At 40.1% G+C, this 22,414-nt stretch overlaps 2 protein-coding genes across 2 annotated transcripts; one reads left to right on the top strand and one right to left on the bottom strand.

Annotated features, from left to right (window-relative positions):
* Positions 1–9,334: 9,334 nt before the first annotated feature.
* On the bottom strand, positions 9,335–11,500 carry LOC141607217 (uncharacterized). The gene has a single exon (XM_074426576.1). It carries the CDS (start codon positions 11,498–11,500, stop codon positions 9,335–9,337), a length of 2,166 nt encoding a protein of 721 aa, XP_074282677.1.
* Positions 11,501–17,463: 5,963 nt separating this feature from the next.
* Positions 17,464–19,593, top strand: LOC141607216 (uncharacterized). The gene is made up of 2 exons (XM_074426575.1): positions 17,464–18,063; positions 18,866–19,593. Exons 1-2 carry the CDS (start codon positions 17,464–17,466, stop codon positions 19,568–19,570), a joined length of 1,305 nt encoding a protein of 434 aa, XP_074282676.1. The 3' UTR covers positions 19,571–19,593.
* The last annotated feature ends 2,821 nt before the right edge of the window (positions 19,594–22,414 follow it).

Below are 22,414 nucleotides of genomic sequence, written 5' to 3'. Positions count from 1 at the left end.
TACGACCGACCGATATGGCGTATTTCTTTCCCATCTCAAGTCAACGTGGGTGCCGGAATGGTACTTTAACTCATACTCAAACTATTCTAGTTTCGATATTAGTTAGACGATGTTAGACAATGGTTAGTAAATAAACAATAAAAAAAAAACGAAATAAAAAGGAGAGAAGGGAGTTTTAATGCACCCTCAACCTACATGTATCGTTGACACCGTCTTGGGTCGTAATCGATCGTAGATTTTATCTCGAGGGGCCGTCGTCGACGAAGACAATTGAAATTGAATTTTGAAATCACGAAACAAACACGTTCAAAAGGCAGACTTGAGCAGCGATTTTCAATCGCTCACCACGACTTCGTTTCTCAACAATTTTTCAAATCGAAAGATGTTTTGGAAACTAGAAAGACTGAATTTGTGAATATGGAAACAAACCAGAAGTTTTAATGGGATTTGTGCACGAGAATCAAGGCCAAAGACCACGACAGAAACTCGAAAACAAGATTTGTGTCCCTGTTTTCGAGCGGCTGTCACGGCTTTAGTTTAGGGTTTTTTTGGACGATTGATGGTTGTTATTTGCAGTATGATGTGTGGAGAACTTAGAGGAATGAATGTATGGTGAAAGGGGGGTATTTATAAGGAGATTCGAAGGGTAGAAGTAGGGCAACAAGCAGTCGGGCCTGTTTCGCATAGCTGCTGTCCATTAGCTAATTCGTGAGGTTTTTAGGGTTTGTACGGGGGGTTTTCTTGGTGGTTAAGCTAAGGTAATATGGGTAGGATACTAGGGTATGGTGTAGGGTTAATGGGCACGGGTTCGGGTGGTGTTTGGAGCGGGTTTTGGGCTCGGGTTTGAGCACGCAAAACGGGGGGGGGGGGGGGGGGGCTGCTTGTGTTGCGGGCTGTTTGTGGAGTATTTGGGACGGGAATTGGATGGGTTTTGTGGTGTTCTAGGTGCTGGGTTGTTGTGGGTAATGTGGAGCATGGGTTGGTGGTGATGGGTTGCGGGTTTGGACCAAGTTTGAGTCGGTTTAGAAGGGCTTTCGATGGGCTATACAAACACGGGTAAAGGAAGGAATTGGGCTGTGTTGGGGAGTGTTTAAGACGAGATTTGGGTGTGGATATGGGGGTTCGAACTGGGGTTGAATGGGTAGAGGCCTAGGTTGGTTAGTATACTCGAGATTCGTGCCAACTCGTAAAGAAAACGGGCTCAAAAACCGAGCTATAATCGAGCTCCAAAACGCGTGGTTGAAACGAGTTTTAAATTTTCAAATTCGATTTTCCAAATCAAATAGCACATTAAGATGAATGATTTTTCAAATAAAAAAAGTATATTTTATTTTCAATAAAATAAATTTAAGGAAATAAATTCAAATTAAAACAATAAAATGAATTCACTTAAAAAAAGCTTTAATTTAAATATCATTTAAATTAATAAAATACTCCGTCGACAACGCTCATTCCACATCGTAAAACGAACCCAAATAATGACAATGACAACTAATAAATACATGTGTCCTATCATCATCGGGTGTTTGTCGGGTTCTCTATAAATTCCAATATCGACGGATACGGGTATCTACAGAGCCCCCACTTTGACTGAGGCTTGGACAAGGCGAAAGTCAAAGTATACCCCAGGTCTCTCTCGACCTGAGGATTCTGCGGGTCGTTTATAGTCCATTAGACTTGCGTATATAAGCTCGCCAGCCATAAGAAGAGATCATACCTGAAACTTCGTCGGGGATTGACTCTTGCTTCTGTTGTGTCAAATTATCATCGTTAGTCATCGACCCATAAATTGCATATATGGTGGGTTGAGCCTTATCCTCGGGTGCCTACGTATCCGTTTCTGACGGAATCAAACCCGCGTCGTAGTTCGGCTCGATGGCCTGTAGCTTTCTGCTGCTTCGGCTCGGATGCCAATATCCCATTGTTCATGTGAGTAAAGACAAAACTTGCGCTTTGCTTATCAATTTCGCTGTTCCGCTAGGGAGAACGATTCACTGAAACTGACGTTTCTGTTGGGGAAATGTCATTTACGCAGCATTCTACTGTTGATCTTTGTTAGGAGGATGCCATCCTGTCTGTTTTGTGGTGGTCTCTGGAGCCGACGGCGACAGAGCCCCCAGTTGGAGCATATTCTGCAAATTTAATCATAATATATAGGACGCGATTCACGTAGCGACATTTTGATACTTGAAATGGTCATCGACCGAATTTTGATGGGTCTCCGGAGCCGACGGCGACAGAGCCCCCAGTTGAAAGAAAAGGAAAATGGGTTATCGACCCGCAGACATGAACATTGCTTAGAAAAGGTGGGTCATTGACCCGAACTTTGAATATCTCGAAAATGATTGGCCTCTTCGAGGCGAGAATTTATTTCAGTTTTCTGGATCCAAATGATTTTTCGAATCAACACATAATTTTATTTTCAAAAAAATTAATTCCGAAAAATTATTTCAAATTTCTGGAGTTAAATGATTTTTCAAATCAAAACACAATTTTATTTTCAAAAAAAATCGCAGAAGTTTATTTCAAATTTCCGGAGTCAAATGATGGGTAGACACGACCTTTTGACGAAAAGACTCGGACTTTCTGAACCGTAACCAATGTGGGCGTAACCTAATAAAATTCGTAAGTGTGTACGGGATGTTAATTCAACATGGGACGCGCAGGGGATGAAATTGTAAATTAGTCACTTCGGTGCACGAACTATGACAAATTCCGCAAGAGAAAAGAGCGAACAAAATCCGGGACAGATGGGGCCCACTTGGCGCGCCACACAGGCCTTACACGGCCGAAATAGAGGAGGTATGGGACTTGCCTTCTTATTTCAAAAAGCTACCAAACTTCCTAAAGCTAGTAGGCTTCCAAGTTTCCAAATTTCCTAGAAGATTTAGGTTTTCAAAACCTAAAGGAATTATACTTCCAAAATTCCTAAAGCTAAGGGTTGAGATTTCCCACAATTTCTCAAACAGAAATCTCTCTGCTTAAAAGAATATCTTTCTTAGAAAAAAAACTAGTCATGAATTCCCTGTTTGGGACCATGAAGGGATGGGCGACAGAATTCAGGGGTTTAGAAATCCAAAATCTGAATGCGGCGGGAATTCAACAAATTATTTTCCTGAGGCAAGTCATGATTCAACCCGCATTTCTTAAAGAGTGCCTGAGAGTGTGGGATCCCGAGCATCATGTCTTTGCTTTTCCGGAGGGAGAAATCTGTCCCCTTCCTGAAGAATTTACCGTCTTGGGAGGATGCAGGACCACGCAAGAGCCTGTGGTTCCCGACTTTGTGTCCAACTGGACCCAAAAATACCGCGAATATCTAAACTTGTCGCGTGATGAAGGCCGTACCATCGTCGATGGTGGAAAGGTGGACCTGCTTGCGCTAGTGCATAAGTTCCGGCGTGCGAATGACCCAGATATACCGATCATTTATCGACGCCGCGCCTTTGGCCTCATTCTATTGCATCTTTATTGTTTCGAGGGGGCGATAGAAATTCCATCTTATCGCGGCCAAGCTAGACTAATCCGAGTCGTGGAGCAAATGGAGAAAGGTGCTAATCCTGCATGGATTATACTAGCTGAGATTATTAAAAGCTTGGATGCACAAAAAGCCAATCCGGATGCTGTATTCATGGGATCAACCCGTCTACTGCAAGTTTGTCTTTCTTCTCTTTTTTCCTTTTTTCTCTTTTTTCTTCGTCTTTTTTTTCTTTTTTTCGTCTTTTTTTTTTCTTTTTTTTCGTCCTTTTTCTTTTTTTTTCGTTCGTTTTTTTTTCTTTTTTTCGTTTTTTTTTTTACCTGCCTTTTTTGACTGTCTAACAGGTATGGCTCAGCGAGCGTCTTGGTTTGATTGATCCGCCGTTGAAACCAGAAGATTATCATGTCAGAAGTCTCACTAATCGGCGACGGCGCTACAGTTCGAGCAAGGATCCGATTCGGCGAAATATGCCGATTAGCGGAACAGGGTCTCACATTCGCTGGTCCTTACCATGGCTTCATTTGAGCTCACTTACCGGGCTCGCAGATACTGATCATACACGGTATGTCACTTTGTTGGGCTTGGATCACCCTGTCTATTTTTACCTGGACCGAGTGCTTCGCCAATTCGGTCGTCAACAAATTGTCCCTACGACGGAGGCTTCGCGAGGTCCTGTTTTTGTTATTTCTCAGGGTAGATGTCATACTTGGCTCCATGCGTGGCGCCGAAGGACCGTGTGGCGCATTCCCGAGCCACGCGTGTCTACTTGGGTTTCCCCTTCATATCTCAAATGGACTACAGAACCGGGCCTTAAAGCAAGGAAGAAACTACAGAAAGATGATGCCATTGATCGGGAGAAGCATGACAGGGGGTTAAAAAATCGACAATTCTTTATGGGCCGATTCGGGCCCGACCGAGACCGAGACTAGGCCTGACGAGAACCCTAGGGCTAAACCTGGTGCTCCTAGCGTGTGGGACCGACTGGGTACTACAAGTGGTGACGTTCCGACACTTGCAGAGAGACTTGGCCCTCGACCAAGCGTAAAAGAGAGATTGGGCCCGCGAGAAGACAGCGTGGTCCCCCCGAAGAAACGGGCAAAAATGATGATGGGTGAGACATCGTCTCGTAGTGACGGGACACGCGACCCAACTAAAGATAGGCGGTAGTTACGGCTCTATTATTTAGTAATACTATTATGCTTTTATTTGCTTTCCTGTTAGTTTGATTTGGGAATGGGCGTCGCCCGGATTTATCAAAATAAAAGACACGTATTATTTATTAGAAATCCTCAGTTTCTGCATTGAATATTTCATTTTTATTGTGGTTGTACCCTTTTCAAGGGTTGCCTACGATCGCTTTTCAACGAGAATCAAACCGAGGTCGTAGTTCTCTCATAAAACATTTCAGGCAGTGGCAACAAATGCCAAACTTAAAACTTATTCAAATACATCACAATTCAAGTGTTATTTCATAACTTTGAGAGTGAGGTCTTAAGGATAGTACTTCTTCAACTGATCCATATTCGTTGGATTCGAGAAATCATTTCCATCCAAATCTGTCAAACGTACCGCGCCTCCTGTGAGTATCTTCTTCACGAGATAAGGACCGGCCCAATTAGGCTTAAACTTCCCTCTTGGATCGACTGGTAATAGAGCCCTTACTGATTTGAGAACTAAATCGCCTTCATTAATTCCCCTGGGCTTCACCTTCTTGTTAAAAGCCCGCTCTATCCTTTTCTGATAGAGCTGAACATGATACAACGCATTCAAACGATGCTCATCAAGTAACACCAACGAATCATATCTGGCTTGGACCCAATCCGCTTCCGGAACCTGGCTTTCGAGCAAGATGCGTAGGGAGGGTACTTCCAGTTCGACTGGTTGTACTGCTTCCATCCCGTAAACTAGATAGTACGGGGTTGCCCCTGTGGCTGTTCTGATGGATGTTCTATATCCCCACAACGTGAAGGGTATCTTCTCCGGCCACTCCTTGTAATTGTCAGACATCTTTCTCAATATAGTAGCCACCGTTTTGTTAGCGGCCTCCACTGCTCCATTCGTCTGAGGTCGATATGGAGATGACTTATGATGCTTGATTCTATACTTTTCAAGTATAACGGCTGTCTCAGCTTGAAAGTGAGTTCCATGATCGCTGATGAACTCGTGCGGCACTCCGTACCGAAAGATGATGTCATTCTGAATAAACTTGGCTACTTGCTTCGCATTTAGCACTTTGTAAGACTTGGCCTCTACCCACTTGGTAAAGTAATCAATAGCGACTAGGATATAACAATGCCCTCCTGTTCCAGAAGGGTTTACTTTTCCGATGATGTCGATTCCCCGGGTTGAGAAAGGCCAAGGTGACGTCATGGTGTATAGCATAGAAGGGGGTACATGTTGAATATTCGCAAATATTTGGCAATTGTGACAATGCCGGACATATCGACATAACTGTTTCCATTGTTGTCCAATAGTATCCTAACCTCATGATCTTCCGAACTAGCATGTGGGAGTTCATATGCGGCCCACATTCCCCGTCGTGGACTTCTTCCATGACCTTTTCTGACGTTGTCTTGTCGACGCATCGCAACAGGACACCCTGTGCTGTCTTCTTATACAACTGTCCATCGTTAGTTTTAACGAATTGGGCGGATAACATTCGCAGTGCACGCTTTCCACGTGTATCGAGGTGCGGGGTATTCTCCCCGCTTCTTTGAATCTCACAATGGATGCATACCAAGGTTCGGCTTCGCTTTCCTCGGCATCATCGACAGCATTTATATAAGCTGGTGAAGACCTTCGTTCGACACACAATGGCATGCTATCCATATGATCAGGGATGTTTATCAACGCTGCCAGTTTTTTGATGCGTCGTCGAATCGATTTTCCTCCCTTGGGAGGTACACGTATCGCACCTCTTGGAAGAGTTTTTCTAGCTCTTCTATCTTAGCCTGGTAGGGTGCCGGTCGCTACTTTTGATCTTCCATGACCCCGTCACTTGATTAATGACCAAGGAGGAATCCCCGTGTCTTTGTCAACTTCATGACTCCTAACTTGTTAGCGCTCCGCAAACCAAGTAGGCATGCTTCGTATTCGCGGCGTTATTTGTGTGGCGAAGTCCAATTTGATTGAAACTGGTACGTGCTCTCCTCTCGGTGAAATGATAAGGACACCTATTCCGCATCCCATGTTTTTCGAAGCCCCATCGAAATATAGATCCCATACATCATCTTCGACATGGACAATATCCTCATCTGGGAACGACCAAGTGTCAACAATGTCAGTTTCTTCGACTGGATTATCGGCCAGGAAATCGGCAACGACCTTTCCTTTTATCGCTTTCAGCGGCACATATTTGAGATCGAATTCCGATAGCATGAGGGTCCATCTTGACATTCTGCCGTTTAGCACCGGTTTTTCAAACAAGTACTTGATGGGGTCCATTCTGGAATATATACTCACACTGTAGCTGAGCATATAGTGACGTAGCTTCTTCGTTGCCCAGACTAAAGCTAGCCATGTCTTTTCTAATGCTGTATACTTTGATTCATACTCCAAGAACTTTTTACTAAGGTACTAAATTGCTCTTTCTTCTTTGTCAACGGTTTGTGCCAGCATTGCTCCCATCGCGGTATTTGTAACTGTTAAATACAGTGATAGAGGCAAGCCGGCTACAGGCGGACTGAGAAATGGCGGAGAAGATAACACTTCCTTTATCTTATGAAACGCGGCTTGGCATTGGTCATCCCACATAATATGCTCCCCAACTTTCAATTTCTTAAAAATTGGTTCGCAGATCATAGTTAATTTTGAGACGAAACGGCTTATGTATTGCACTCGGCCTAAGAAACCTCGAATTTCTTTCTCGGTTTTAGGATGGGGCATTTCCATAATGGCTTTAATCTTTGATGGGTCGATTTCGATGCCACGGTGGCTAACGATATGACCCAAAAGCTTGCAGAGGTGACCCGAACGCGCACTTCGTGGGTTTAATCTCATATTATACTTTCTCAACCTCTCGAAGAATTTTCGTAATGCCATCAAATGGTTATTACGTTCCTTCGATTTTACGATCATGTCATCGACGTAGACCTCTACTTCCTTATGAATCATATCATGCAACAACGTCGTTGTTGTTCTCTGGTAAGTCGCACCTGCATTTATTAATTCAAACGGCATCACTGTGTAGCAATAAGTCCCCCATGGTGTTGTGAAAGCAGTCTTGTGCATATCTTCCTCGGCCATTTTTATCCGGTCGGGTTGTAACCGGCGTACCCATCCATAAAGGATAATAATGCATGGTTAGCGGTATTGTCAACCAAGATGTCAATGTGAGGTAACGGAAAGTCGTCCTTTGGACTAGCCTTATTTAGATCACGAAAATCAACACAGACCTGAACCTTTCCGTCTTTCTTTGGGACCGACACCACATTAGCTATCCAATCTGAGTATTCCGATACTTTGATGAACCCGGCCTTGAACTGTTTATCAATCTCTTCTTTGACTTTCAAAGACCACTCGATACGCATTCTACGTGGCTTCGCTTTCTTGGTTTGAACCCTGGCTTGATCGGAATCTTGTGCTCTGCAATTTCCCTATCAATATCCGGCATATCTTTGTAGGACCAAGAAAATACATCTTTGAATTCATTCAACAATTCAACAAACCCCTTCTTTTCTACGGGATCTAAGGTTGTTCCTATCTTAAGCTCCTGAGGCTCTAAGGTAGTCCCCACATTAACAACTTCGGTATCTTCGACACGAGCTTCTTTGGTCGTATTCTTCCAACCCTTTTACTAATCGGGAGGCGGTTCCACCTCCTCCTCTTCTTCTTCCACTGTCTATCCTCGACCTCATTCTCAACGTTATTAAAACAATCAATTGAATCGCAATATAAATGAGACAAGTCGTAAGCAAACGGATTCATCTTATTATTGATTTGGAACTGCGCAAATTGCGTTAACATTTGGGCCAACCGATCGAGGTCGGTGGCGAGATAGGAGCGATTCGGGACAGCCCCGGAATACCAAAGCACTAGGGGAAGGTACGGGAAAAGGAAAGATCGGGAAGGGGTATCTTCGACACCTAAAACCCTAGACTTAGCCTTAGGACTTATGTCGACTCGGACTCGGACTCAGACTCAGACTCAGAATCGTCATCAGGCTTGAACATTTGCCCTTCTCCAATGGTCATCTTGAAAAGCGAACCCTTGTTGTCGGTCCATTTCATGGTTTTCTGCCATCCAGATGTATTCCTCTTAGGATCTACATCAGTAATGAGGGTATATGGATCGAAACGATCACTCCTTACGATCATGTTTACCAAGACTTCGTTTGGTATTTCCGGCTTCTTTTCCTCTCCGAAGAGGAGACCCATAGCTTTCCCATCTTTGATCGGAACAGACTCCTTCTTTATTGTAGCTACTGCCATAATGTCTTCGGGAATATAGAAACAATCACGGAATACTTCGATTAGGGGACCACTTGTTGGCCTTTGAGTTGAACAGTGGTTCGGGGAAGTCTAAACTCGGCATTTCCTCCCTGGCTTTCACAAAGTGGCCGTTTAGAGTTAGCAAGGACGGCCCCATCTTGATGTCTCGGTCTTCGATCGAGACTCTCTTTCTCGGGAGTCTTCTTGATTGGCTCATACCCAAGCCCGTATCTTGTCCCCTTAGGCATCGGCGACTTCAATTGAAATGCGTTTTCCCTTCTTGGGGTACATGGAGTACCCGAAGTACTTTCCGGTCTTGAAGATTGTTTTACAAACACGGCTTCCCGTATATAAGTCCATATTCGGTGCCTCGAAAGTGGACTCAATTGCGTTTACTACCTCGAAACCACAAGACTCCAAGGCGGTATTATCAGTTTGCACTTCGGAATCCCGTCACAATTATAGGAGTAGCATCGATGGTCACTACCTCTCCCTTGAGAGGGATTTTAATCTTGCGATGGAGGGTAGAAGACACGGCTCCAGCTGTGTGAATCCATGGTCTCCCGAGCAAAATGTTGAAAGATGAGGCAACATCTATCACTTGGAAATTGACCTTGCGCTCCACCTTTCCCACATTCACGCTTAAAGTGACGAGTCCGGACACTCGACGCACTGTGCCATCGAAAGCCCGAACCGTTTGCGTAGTGGGTGCGAAGTCGCTTTTCTCGAGTCCCAAAATGAAAGCGGTCCGTAGTGGGAGAACATTAACTGCAGACCCGTCGTCGACAAGGGTCATTGGGAGTCGCTTATGACGGCATTCTACCGTGATGTACATAGCGAGACAATGTTGTGACCCAAATGAGGGCAGGTCTTCATCAGAAAAAATTACGGCATTAGTGAGCCGAGGTTGGTTTTGAGCAACAAATGAGACCACGTCATCTGGAGTAGTGTGAGGTGACACGGTCATATTCATTAAGGCTTGAAGCAGAGCTTGTCGGTGTTCAAACGAGCTCAACATTAACTCCCAGATGGAGACATCTGCCTTAGTCTTTTGTAACTGCTTGATGAGGGAGGCCTCTGAGGTCGACCCTTTACCAAGAGCCCGGACTGAGGTGGCCTCCTTGGTGGGTATCTTACTTGGACTGTCTCCAAAGATAGAGACATGGTTTGCCTTCTCGACACGATAGGGACGTCCCGATCGAGTCAAATGATTAGATTCGAGGACATCTTTCCTCAATTTAGAAATTTCTTCCTGAGTTCGAGGAATAATCGCACCTTCGGTGAGATAGATATCGTCTTCATCGTCAGCCCAGACCCCATTAATTTCATTCTCGCTTCGGAGAATGTATGGTGTGCAATCGATAGCAAAATCCCCAATTCGAACTTCGTTCTTAGCTTGAGGGATATACTCAGAGCAGCTTACATAGACCTTCCCCACGAAAAACCCAGTGAGACGGCATATGGGTTGGATTAAGTGAGATACATCGGTATTGTCTTCGACGAATACTGCATTGGCATGGTCGCCAAAAGGATTGTTCAGGTTGTTAGGTCGGACGGTGGGGATGAGGAGCGACCCATTCTCGATCATGTCTTGGATTTCATGTTTAAGACGGTAACAATTTTCGGTATCATGACCTTTTCCTTGATGATAAGCACAGTAGGCGTTGGGCTTATACCATTTACCCTGTCGGTCCGCAGGCGGGTCCGGAGTTGGACCAATTGGGTTCAGTTTCCCTTGGGCCGAGAGCCTTTGGAGGGCGTATGCATAGGTACACCCGATGTCAGTGAACGCTCTTGGCCCATGGCGTTGCGATCCCTTAGGAGCTCCTCCCAAAAGACCGATGGCTTGGATATGATTGGCAGAACTGGATGCCTTAGCTTTGGAAGAGGAGGCACCCTGATACCCTTTTGGTTTTTCAGCCTCAGCAGAACGAACGTCGTCCTCAATTTTTCTTCCGACTCGAATAAGGTCCTTGAATGAGCCGAAATGTTGATATTTGATAGCGTCACGGTAGATAGGTCGAAGATTTTTGATGAACTTATCTACCATTTCAGTCTCCTCTGGCCTTTTGACCAACTTCACGCTTTCAGCGCGCCAGCGGTTGAGGAATTCAGTAAATCCCCCCTTATCCTTCTGTGTCATCACCTCGAGTGTGCGCACAGTAGTCTGAATCTCAGCATTATCAGCAAAGTGTTTGCAGAACTCCACCGCTATATCTTCGAAAGTGGGGAAATTCTTAAGCTCAAGGCTGTAGAACCACGCCTTCGGGTGTTCTCCTAGGGATTGAGCAAAAATGTGGGGCAACATCTCAGCAGGTACCCCTTTCAACGCAAGGTACTCCTTGTAGGAACGGATATGTTGCAATGGATCTTCCGTCCCTTTGAACTTTGGGATATCAGTTAGGACAAAATTGGTTGGTAGCTTGTCCTGGACCGGCATGTACCCTCTGGCATTCTCATAATGCACATTTTCCCCTCGGGATAGCTTCAACTGTTCCTCTATTAGTCGGAACCTCTTTTCGAATTCAGTTTCCGGGGGCGGTGGTATGGGAGCTTCCACCGCGATCTTGGCTTCCACAGCCGTCAAGCGTTCCATCATTGCGACCAAAGTGTCGTTAACCGCTTCGATGCCTCTGCGGTAGTCATACTTCTTGTTTGTAGTGGCCTTTCTACAATAAAATCCCGAGCGAGTATCAGTTATCGAATCAAAATCCCCTGCACAAACAGGACTCGACTCATAACAACATGACGGACTCCATGCGACTCGATATTGGGCTTAAACCCGGAGAGCGAGCAATTGGGCCCCCTCGGTTTGGGTCATACACGACTAGGGACGGTTTTTCGAACCTAAAAACTGGCTATAACTTGACATGGATCCTACGAACGCACTATTCTCGGCTCGTTGAACGGGTCCTAACCGTGATACACACGTGGCTTGGGTTTTAGACTCAACGTGATCATAAATCCGACATGACAAACCCGTGTTCAAACCAGACATGGCTCTTGGGCTTTGTGACAAACGCCCTAGGTGGCCTAGTGGGGACGTTTTGGTGGACTGACTTGGACCAAATGGTCGACTTTCATGACTCAGACCCAAAGATCGGTTTAGGTGACTCACTTGACAAGTGTTCTAACCAAACAAAGGCTCACTCGAGCCTAAGGGTGGACTAGCTCGCCTATATCGAGCAAGCAAAAGCCCAACTCGACTAACCCGACCCCACTGACTCAAACTCTATTCTAGGATTGGGTTGGACTCGGGATACGATTCATCGAAATTTGAAATCGAGAAGGATTGAATTGATTTTTAAAATGGGCAGCACTTCGGCTTGAAAGAAGGTTCAAAATTTCGAAATAGAGGGCCGAAATTTTCGAAAAGAAATGGACTTGAAAAAGAATCAAATTTTCGAAAGAAAAAGAAGATGGATTTGAAAATGCTATTTTGAAAACATGACCCGGGATTCGCATAGCATGTAATCATTCGCATTTTAGGGATGCAATGCATGAACTAGACTCTTCTAAGTCTCGGTCAGTCCTCTAAAATGGGTCTATGCCAGTGAAACCGCTTTGTCGGGGAGTCCACATACCGTCATATGCCCGTAGCAATATGCCTCGTATGCAGCTGCCTACCTCCACGGAATCACCTTGATACTTAAATCGGACATAGTGGACATCAATATCCTCCCTTGGAATTAACCCAAGAGATTCTTTGGCCCGCCTAAAGTCTCGGGGGTTTATGCATGATTAACATAAAAAAATGTGACAACAATCCTAATAGCCATCTTACACTTTTCAAGTTTCACTATCCCCAGTGAAGTCGCCAAATTGTGGACCATGGAAAAACGCTCCACTCAAATGCTTTTTCAAAACATTTTTAATTTTAAAAGAGTCGCCACTAAATTTTTAAATGGAATTTAGAAACCAATTTTAGAGATTTGAATTCGTGTGACTTTACGTGTTAGGAAGTTAATTTAATTTCATTAAAACAACACCCAACCCCTCCCGTTGCAATAACGGTCTCTACTAGGTGAAAGATGGCTATTTCGGAAAGATATCACATGCGTATGCAACCATTGAATTTAAATCCTATCATGCGAATTTCATTCTAAGTCGTTTAAAATGCATTTAACTTCGTCGAAGTGGTTTAGCATGTGAGGTTCATTGATTAAACTAGAAAAACACATCCAAAGAGAGGGACAGGAAGGCTTACGCTTAGCATAAGATGTATTAACAAACATTAGTGGTTAGCTCATACATACAATATAAATTATAAATAAAGTAAATTAAAATCTAAAACATAAACTAATTAAACTAAGGATTAATCAAACAAAGTCAAACAAGGAAAACACAAAACCTGGACAAACCCGTGCACTGCACGGATCTGAAATTTTCGAAATATGTCAGAATTGACCCGTGCACTGCGCGGGTTTTGAATTAATACATTGCTAATTACGAAATAAATACTAAATCAATGCAATAAATTACGAAAATCTACCTAAATTAAAATTACAAATTATAGGTCTGGAAAATCATAAAAAACCAATTTTTATATGGTTAAAAATAAATACACATAAATTAAATAAACTCGATTTATTAAATTGCCCTATTCCAACACGAGGATATGTAAATGAGACGGGGTGTACGACCGACCGATATGGCGGATTTCTTTCCCATCTCAAGTCAACGCGGGTGCCGGAATGGTACTTTAACTCATACTCAAACTATTCTAGTTTCGATATTAGTTAGACGATGTTAGACAATGGTTAGTAAATAAACAATAAAAAAAAACGAAATAAAAAGGAGAGAAGGGAGTTTTAATGCACCCTCAACCTACATGTATCGTTGACACCGTCTTGGGTCGTAATCGATCGTAGATTTTATCTCGAGGGGCCGTCGTCGACGAAGACAATTGAAATTGAATTTTGAAATCACGAAACAAACACGTTCAAAAGGCAGACTTGAGCAGCGATTTTCAATCGCTCACCACGACTTCGTTTCTCAACAATTTTTCAAACCGAAAGATGTTTTGGAAACTAGAAAGACTGAATTTTGTGAATATGGAAACAAACCAGAAGTTTTAATGGGATTTGTGCACGAGAATCAAGGCCAAAGACCACGACAGAAACTCGAAAACAAGATTTGTGTCCCTGTTTTCGAGCGGCTGTCACGGCTTTAGTTTAGGGTTTTTTTGGACGATTGATGGTTGTTATTTGCAGTATGATGTGTGGAGAACTTAGAGGAATGAATGTATGGTGAAAGGGGGGTATTTATAAGGAGTTTCGAAGGGTAGAAGTAGGGCAACAAGCAGTCGGGCCTGTTTCGCATAGCTGCTGTCCATCAGCTAATTCGTGAGGTTTTTAGGGTTTGTACGGGGGGTTTTCTTGGTGGTTAAGCTAAGGTAATATGGGTAGGATACTAGGGTATGGTGTAGGGTTAATGGGCACGGGTTCGGGTGGTGTTTGGAGCGGGTTTTGGGCTCGGGTTTGAGCACGCAAAACTGGGGGGGCTGCTTGTGTTGCGGGCTGTTTGTGGAGTATTTGGGACGGGAATTGGATGGGTTTTGTGGTGTTCTAGGTGCTGGGTTGTTGTGGGTAATGTGGAGCATGGGTTGGTGGTGATGGGTTACGGGTTTGGACCAAGTTTGAGTCGGTTTAGAAGGGCTTTCGATGGGCTATACAAACACGGGTAAAGGAAGGAATTGGGCTGTGTTGGGGAGTGTTTAGGACGAGATTTGGGTGTGGATATGGGGGTTCGAACTGGGGTTGAATGGGTAGAGGCCTAGGTTGTTAAGTGTACTCGAGATTCGTGCCAACTCGTAAAGAAAACGGGCTCAAAAACCGAGCTATAATCGAGCTCCAAAACGCGTGGTTGAAACGAGTTTTAAATTTTCAAATTCGATTTTCCAAATCAAATAGCACATTAAGATGAATGATTTTTCAAATCAAAAAAGTATATTTTATTTTCAATAAAATAAATTTAAGGAAATAAATTCAAATTAAAACAATAAAATGAATTCACTTAAAAAAAGCTTTAATTTAAATATCATTTAAATTAATAAAATACTCCGTCGACAACGCTCATTCCACATCGTAAAACGAACCCAAATAATGACAATGACAACTAATAAATACATGTGTCCTATCATCATCGGGTGTTTGTCGGGTTCTCTATAAATTCCAATATCGACGGATACGAGTATCTACAAAGTCTAAAACATCCTTACACATTTTACATGTTATTTAAACAATTATTTTATAATCCGTGCAACGCACGGGCTCACACTAGTAAGCTTGTAATACGAGGTCTTGAGGAAATTACAATGAACCATATTCTTCCTCGTGTAAGTTATGAATCTATATTAAAATGTTGGGTTTTTCTACATGGTAACCCTGTATTTTTTCAAATTCTACATGGTAACCCTACTTTTCAGAGAACACACATGGTAACCCTCAACTCTGTTAATACGCATTGTCGTGACCCTTAACTTTTTTTCCGTCAGTTTTATTCGTTAAGTATGTGACGTGGCCAATTGAATTTTGAGATTTTCTACAAGGCAACCCTATATTTTTAAAAATTCTACAAGTTAACCCTAGTTTTTCTATAAATCACACGTGCATAAAAATATAATCCCTTAATCAATTTTTTTTCACAATTTTACTCGATTACTCCCAAGTTATCATATCCACCCTCATTACCCTTTAATTAACTAAAGAAAAATCCAATAAGAACTTTGTTCGATATCAAAAAATTCTCAATAAGATATTCTAAATACCAAGTAAAAGTACTTTATTCAGAGCATTATAATAATCAATCCCAAATTTGATTCATAGGGTTAATCTAATTAATAAACTTATGTTTTCAAAACCTCATCAAATATGACAAAATTGAAAACGTTGTAAACACAATAATAACTTACTTCAATTATTCGACAAATTGACACAATAAAGTTGGGAAAAATTAAGGAGTGGAGACTTATTTGTAAACATTAGACTTAATAGTGGATTTCTTTGTTAATTATTGAACCCGGTTTTTGGAAATTTATGGTAATAATACCTTAAAGAGATGATGTTATTAAGAGTTGACGTTTTTTGGAGTAATCGAGTGAAAAATGTACTAAGAATGATAAATTTATTAACTAAGCTGAGGGAGTATTTTTAATGGTGTTTCTCTTGTAAAATAATGAATTGGTTAATTTGTAGGATTTAAAAAAACATAGGGTTACCTTATAGAAAATCTCGAAATTCAATTGGCCACGTCACATACTTAACGGGCAAAATTGACGGAAAAAAAGTTAAGGGTCACGGCAATGCGTATTAACAGAGTTGAGGGTTACCATGTGTGTTCTCTGAAAAGTAGGGTTACCATGTAGAATTTGAAAAAATACAGGGTTACCATGTAGAATAACCCTAAAATGTTTTAATCTCATAATAAACGAAACGTTTACGACTTAGCATGGTCAAATACTTAGAACATGTATAGTGATTTTTTTTTTTTTTTTTTTTTTTTTTTGGAGAAGCTACATATTTCAAAGATAAATAACACGTAATAATTTGTGATTGTATAATATGACAGGAAAAGATTATTTCATTTGCATGCTAACTAGAACTAACCCGTACGTTTTCATGGTTCAAAACTAGTTTATTTTATATTTTTAGTAGACGATGTTGAAAATGCACAATCACAAAGAGAAACGAGACATGTTTGATGTCAATATCAATTGGCAATATTAAAAGAGAGCTTAACCTTTTTTCTTTCTTTTAATAGGATACACTCAATGTGAGCAGTATCATTTTATTTGGTGTAAAAATAGTAACACAAGGGCGATTTTGATACTCAATGACGAAATTTAAACCCATGCAAGTCATAAACAACAACTCTCGTGACTTTATCAGTTAAGATAGTTAATTTCATCTACAATGTGAACAAGGTCTCTATCAAAGAAAATTCAGCCAAGATAACAATTTACATTTTTCATCATATAACTAACTACAAATAATTCCACACAGACGAGCAAATTGAAAGTTGACTGATGAATTCTAATTTCTAAATGAATTTGATCAATTGACCATAATAAATTATAATCCCTCCAATCCAATCCAAATTACTCATTTAACTTTTTACGGTCTACGAGATGACACTTTGACCACGTTTTTCTTCATTTATATATAATTTTTTTGTGTCGAAATTATAATTTTCCGAAACCTCTTTTTATAACAAACGTAAATATGTCAATTTTACTAATAAATTTTAAAAATTTGATTAAATATAATCGATGTAAAAATTTATAAGGTTGACTTTAAAAAGTGGGTGGGTAGTTTGGATTGGAGGGAGTAACAATTAGTATCCGTCTGAAGTGAAAGACGGGTTAAATATACTTAAAGTGATGACATTTTTGGGCCCACCATACAACTTGTTGCTTATCTTATAAAGTGGGTTGATATTTGGTCTGTCTCAATTATAAACGGATATTTCCCGTCTATAACAAGTATTTATGAAATTATAAATCCACTTTATAAAAAGGATATATGATTTCTCAAATATCGTATCACCTACAAAATTCCAATGAAAAACTATCAATTACAAGCTCAAAAGTTGTATGAAGTAGCTTTGGAAGGAGACGTAAAATGCTTGCTAAATTTACTCCAAGAAGATCCACTGATTCTCGACCGATATAAGATCGTCGAAAACTCAGGCCAATTCACAGAGTCACCATTACACGTAGCTGTTAGTCTTGGTCACTTGGAATTCACAAAAGAAATACTTTGTCGAAAACCTGAACTAACAGAAGAGGTAGATCAAATACGACGATGGTCACCATTACACGTAGCCTCCGGAAAAGGGTACTTGGAAATAGTCAAGTCGTTGACTTCTGTGAATCGGAACATGTGTCTCGCACGTGATATTGATGGATATAACCCTGTTCATGTTGCTGCAGTTAGAGGTCATGTTCATGTAATTGATGAGCTTCTTAAGGTGGTTCCACAGGCTGCTCGAGAGCGAATTAAGGACGGTTCATGTGTTTTACACTTGTGTGTTAAATACTGTCAGGTTGATGCTCTTGTGTTCTTGATTAATGTCGTTGATGATGTCGAACTACTTAATTTTAGGGATGCTGATGGAAATACTGTATTGCACCTTGCGGTCGCTAACAAAAATACTCAGGTAACATCATTAATTAGATTAATCCACTGATTACGAGTTTAATTAATTAACTAGTATAAATCCCACGCAGCATGCACGGTATTTCTAGATCATTTAATTTATAATATACTATTTATAGATTTGAATTGACACATTATTAATCTATCATATTTTAATAAGGATATAAAATTGAAATGAAAAACTAATTAAAAGAATTAAGTAAAGTCATAAAATGTGTATTTTAATGAATTTTTTTACCACAAAACAAATGATTTCAATTTATAAATTTTCTCAAATATTTTCAAAGTATTTTTCTGTCACAAAATTAATTATGTCATCTTATAATTTTTAAGCTTTTTTTTAATACGAATCTAATAATATCAATTTACAGTTTTTCATATAGAAATTTTTAGATTTATACTAGTTTTATTCTATTTTAATAAATTAATCATAATTTAGTTTAAAAAAATTATGAAGTAATGATTAAAAGATTATAGATTAATTAAAAGATAATAATATCATAAAAAAAATTCTTGTTTTATTTAAGTACATTTATTTTGGAGGGAATGCTATTGAGAATTTTTATTCTCTTAGTAGTAAGAAGATTTGCAAGGTTAACTTTAGGTTCGAGTAAACTGAACATATAAAAACAAAATTGGCGACTGAAATCAGGCGCACTTTTGGAAAAAAGCGACCAAACGTGGCGACCAAGTTCTGGTGACTATTGTAGGTCGCCAATAAACGGTCGCTAAGTACTGAGCAACAGCTGAAGCTTAACAATGTAGCGGCTAAAATTTTGCTTTTTTTTTTGATCGGCACGTAGATGGTAAAGTTTTTACTCAAAAACAAAAAGATGGAAAAAAATGCGATAAACAAAAATGGGTTGACAGCAATGGACATTCACATTCAAAGCAAAAAGGGTATTAATGATTCGGAAATTCGAGTGGCCTTAAAGCGAGCAAAGGGATTAAAGGCAAAGACAGCCCTAAAACCGCGAAACAAAAATAAAACATGGTTAGAAAACCAGCGGAATGCATTGATGGTAGTAGCATCACTTATAGCAACAATGGCTTTCCAAGTTGGAATAAACCCGCCAGGCGGTGTTTGGCAGGATAACGATGGGCACAATGCAGGAAATTCCGTGATGGCCGATGTTGTAAAGGATGGTTATGATAAGCTACTGATTTTCAACACAGCAGGACTAATCTCGTCTTTGAGTGTGATTTTGTTACTCATAAGTGGACTCCCGTTTAGAAGACTTTTTGTTGCGATTTTGATGATAACAATGTGGATTGCAGTGACAGCAACGACGCTTAGTTACATAGTGTCTGTCAACTATCTAGCAGGAAACAGAGAAGTCCTGAGATTGTCATCGAAAAATCATCGTCCTGTCTTGTATGCATTAGGAGCCGGTATTGGTGTTTGGCTAATCTTGATGGTCCTTTTACTCCTTGGACATGCTGTACGCTTCGTCGTAAAGCTTATTAGAGGATTTGTACGCTTGGTAATGAGATTATGTAACAGCTGATTCTCCAAAAATCGCTGTGTATAGGCAGGGTTGTAGCACAAAATTATGATTTTTCTGTATTCTAGTAGCCAAATTATTGTAGTAGTCATATCTTGATTTATATTGTATAATAATTAGGTCTTGTGCAAGGCTATTATTTATCTGTATTAGAGTTGTTCATGGGTCGTTTCGCCCATTAAAATCATTAATAAAATACCAATGGAACTCATTTGACCATATTTACATTCATATGCACACAGCAGCAAAGCTATACAAATCAAGAATTCAAGACTTTGCCAATTCCTCCCAATTCCTCGTGAGTGTGCCGGTCTTTTGTCTCATTTCATATAACATCGTCTCGATCATATTTCACCCGTCTCCTTAAACAAATGATCACCTTATAATATAAAATCAATTGCATAAATCATATTGATTGGATCATGTATCAAAAGTAGTAATCGGTGAAATAAAATATAGACACGAAATGAGACAGATGATATGCACTAATTACTCAAAACTAATCTCAATCGCCCACATTTTTCAACGTTTCCAATCACTCAGGAATAACACTGAGATTATTAGGCAAAAACATCCTCCTGCTACTTGACCTACTGCCATTAATCCCACTGTAAGCACTCCTCAAATCAGGACTCCTCACGTCAGGAGACCTTATGTCAATGTAGAGTTATGGATTCTAAGTACCTAAGAGGAGAAGGTGGTGAATTAGGTACTATTTTAAAATTTTAACTTAAATCTTTATTGTTTAAAGATAAGTTGATGAACAATATGAAGAACCAGTGGATACATCAATTAAATGAAGCGATTAAATGTGTATCACAGAAGTTCGAGGAAACAAGTGATGTTTGGAAGTGACAGTTGTTCTGACTGTTACTCGTTGGTCTTAGTTTATAAAGTAAAAACAGAAGACCAGAAGTGACAGTATTCCGGATTGTTACTAACAAAATCGTAAAATAAAAACGAGTAAATAAGTTGCAGCGGAATTAAAAGCGAAGAGAGAAACAACACTACGATTTTGAATTGGTTCGGCCGACACTCTAAAGGCCTACGTCCAATCTTCTTTTATTGATAAGTGAGGTAATCTACTCCGACTACTTTAAAACACTAACAACAAAAGGACCAACAACCTATTCCGGTTGCGACACGAGTTCTAAGACTACTCCGTTTATGAACTCTACACTCTAACTAGAATGTTTACAAACCAAGTTTCCTTAGACTGATTCTTCGAAAAGAATTGAGAAGGACAACTTATTGTTACAAATATTTCTAGATGAGAGAGTACAATACTTTGAGGTAACAGCGATTTCGACGGACAAACTTGAAGACTTTAGAAGATTTTTGCAAGTTAAAAAGCTTTGAGTTCTTAAAACGGATTTTGCAAAATCCTTTGATTTCTCAAGTAAAAGTCTTACTTTCAAAGTGAAAGGTGGTGTTCCTTTTATAGAGGAAAAACGAGTGGGTGCATGCTAGGGCTTTTTCGTCAAGACTTTTGGTCATGAGACAAAAGAGTTGATCTTCCCAAACTAGCACCAAAATGACTTCTTTCTAAGAAGCAAAAAGGAGAAAAGAGAGTTTGTAAGTAACCTTAAAGGGCCTTTGTGTTTTGAGAAACAAAGAGGAGAGGACATTAGCAAGAAGACAATTCTTGTTAATAGAAGAAAAAACCAAACAAAGTTTCATAAGAAAAAAAGCAAAGGTGTATCATAAAAGAGGAAATTTTTGAAGTGCTCTTTACAAACTCCTTTTTAAAGACCACATTTCCAAATATTTTAAGTTTGAAATCTAATGAATGAAAGCCCATTTTGATAATGATGAAATATTTGAAATGAAAGATTTGTTTCAAGTGTGACGGGTCAAACGAGATGGTCAAGCATACTGCTACCTGTTATAAGTAACGGTATGCCTGACTGTCACTATTACATATTTACATGTATTCTACTCTTTCATCTTTTAAATAGGTTGACCAAACGACTCAATATCTTGGGTAGCAAACGATTGACGATCCTTGATTGATTAAGACATGCAAATTTTGTTTAAATTCTTCTTGCGATGGCACTTTCGTCGTACATTCGAGTCGAGCAATCACTAATCGTTAACTTAGTTAATCTCGTTTCGTCAAACATGTAAGTCTGAGGGTGTAAATCTCATCTTTTATTATTGTACTTTATTTTTGTATTAATCATTGTAAGATTTACGTCGAAAGCATGTTTAAAAACCGATTTATAAAACCCTTTATTCAAACCTTTTTTACGGATTAATGGGATACTAATGTCGAGAAGGAACGCAGCAACTGCTGCGCCTCTTCGAAGGAACGCAACATCTGTTGCGCCTCTTCCTGAGGTTGCCGCAGTTCCTGCTTTCCTTCTTCTTTCTTCGTCTTCTGTCAATTCGTCTATTTTCTTTCTGGTTTCTTGTTTATTTCTTATTTCGTTCGTATAATAATTTTAATATATAATTCATTAATAATTCGTCACTCTTAATTCCCGACTTAAATCCCAAGTAATTAATATTTGCGGGTTTTCGTCATTAATTCAAATCCGAGTTGTAAAGATTCGATTTATCAATATCAAGTAGCTGGAATTCGACCTTTGGTATATCTTCATCTGTTTGTCGTCACCATCATTAGTTTTAACGTTAATTAACCAAATTAGTTAGTCTTAACCAATCCAATTCATAATTAGTCTTGTAATTAGCAATTAATTCGTTATAATTAATTTGAGTCCGTCTTTTATCGCTTTTATGACCAATTTGCATGTAAATAATACATTAAACCACTTCTATCCGAGTCAAATATTATTAATCGATCATTAAATTAACCAACGAATATTAACAATTTGCAGTTCCGGC

Source organism: Silene latifolia, chromosome 10 (assembly GCF_048544455.1).
Source record: "Silene latifolia isolate original U9 population chromosome 10, ASM4854445v1, whole genome shotgun sequence".
In the NCBI taxonomy this organism is placed as follows: Eukaryota; Viridiplantae; Streptophyta; class Magnoliopsida; order Caryophyllales; family Caryophyllaceae; genus Silene; species Silene latifolia.
This window is presented reverse-complemented; position numbering and strand designations above follow the sequence as displayed.

Coding starts and splice junctions, on each gene's coding strand:
- LOC141607216 (XM_074426575.1), top strand. CDS start 17,464: ATGAAAAACTATCAATTACAAGCTCAAAAGTTGTATGAAGTAGCTTTG. Junction 18,064..18,865: donor TCGCTAACAAAAATACTCAG/GTAACATCATTA, acceptor ATCGGCACGTAG/ATGGTAAAGTTTTTACTCAA.
- LOC141607217 (XM_074426576.1), bottom strand. CDS start 11,500: ATGGAACGCTTGACGGCTGTGGAAGCCAAGATCGCGGTGGAAGCTCCC.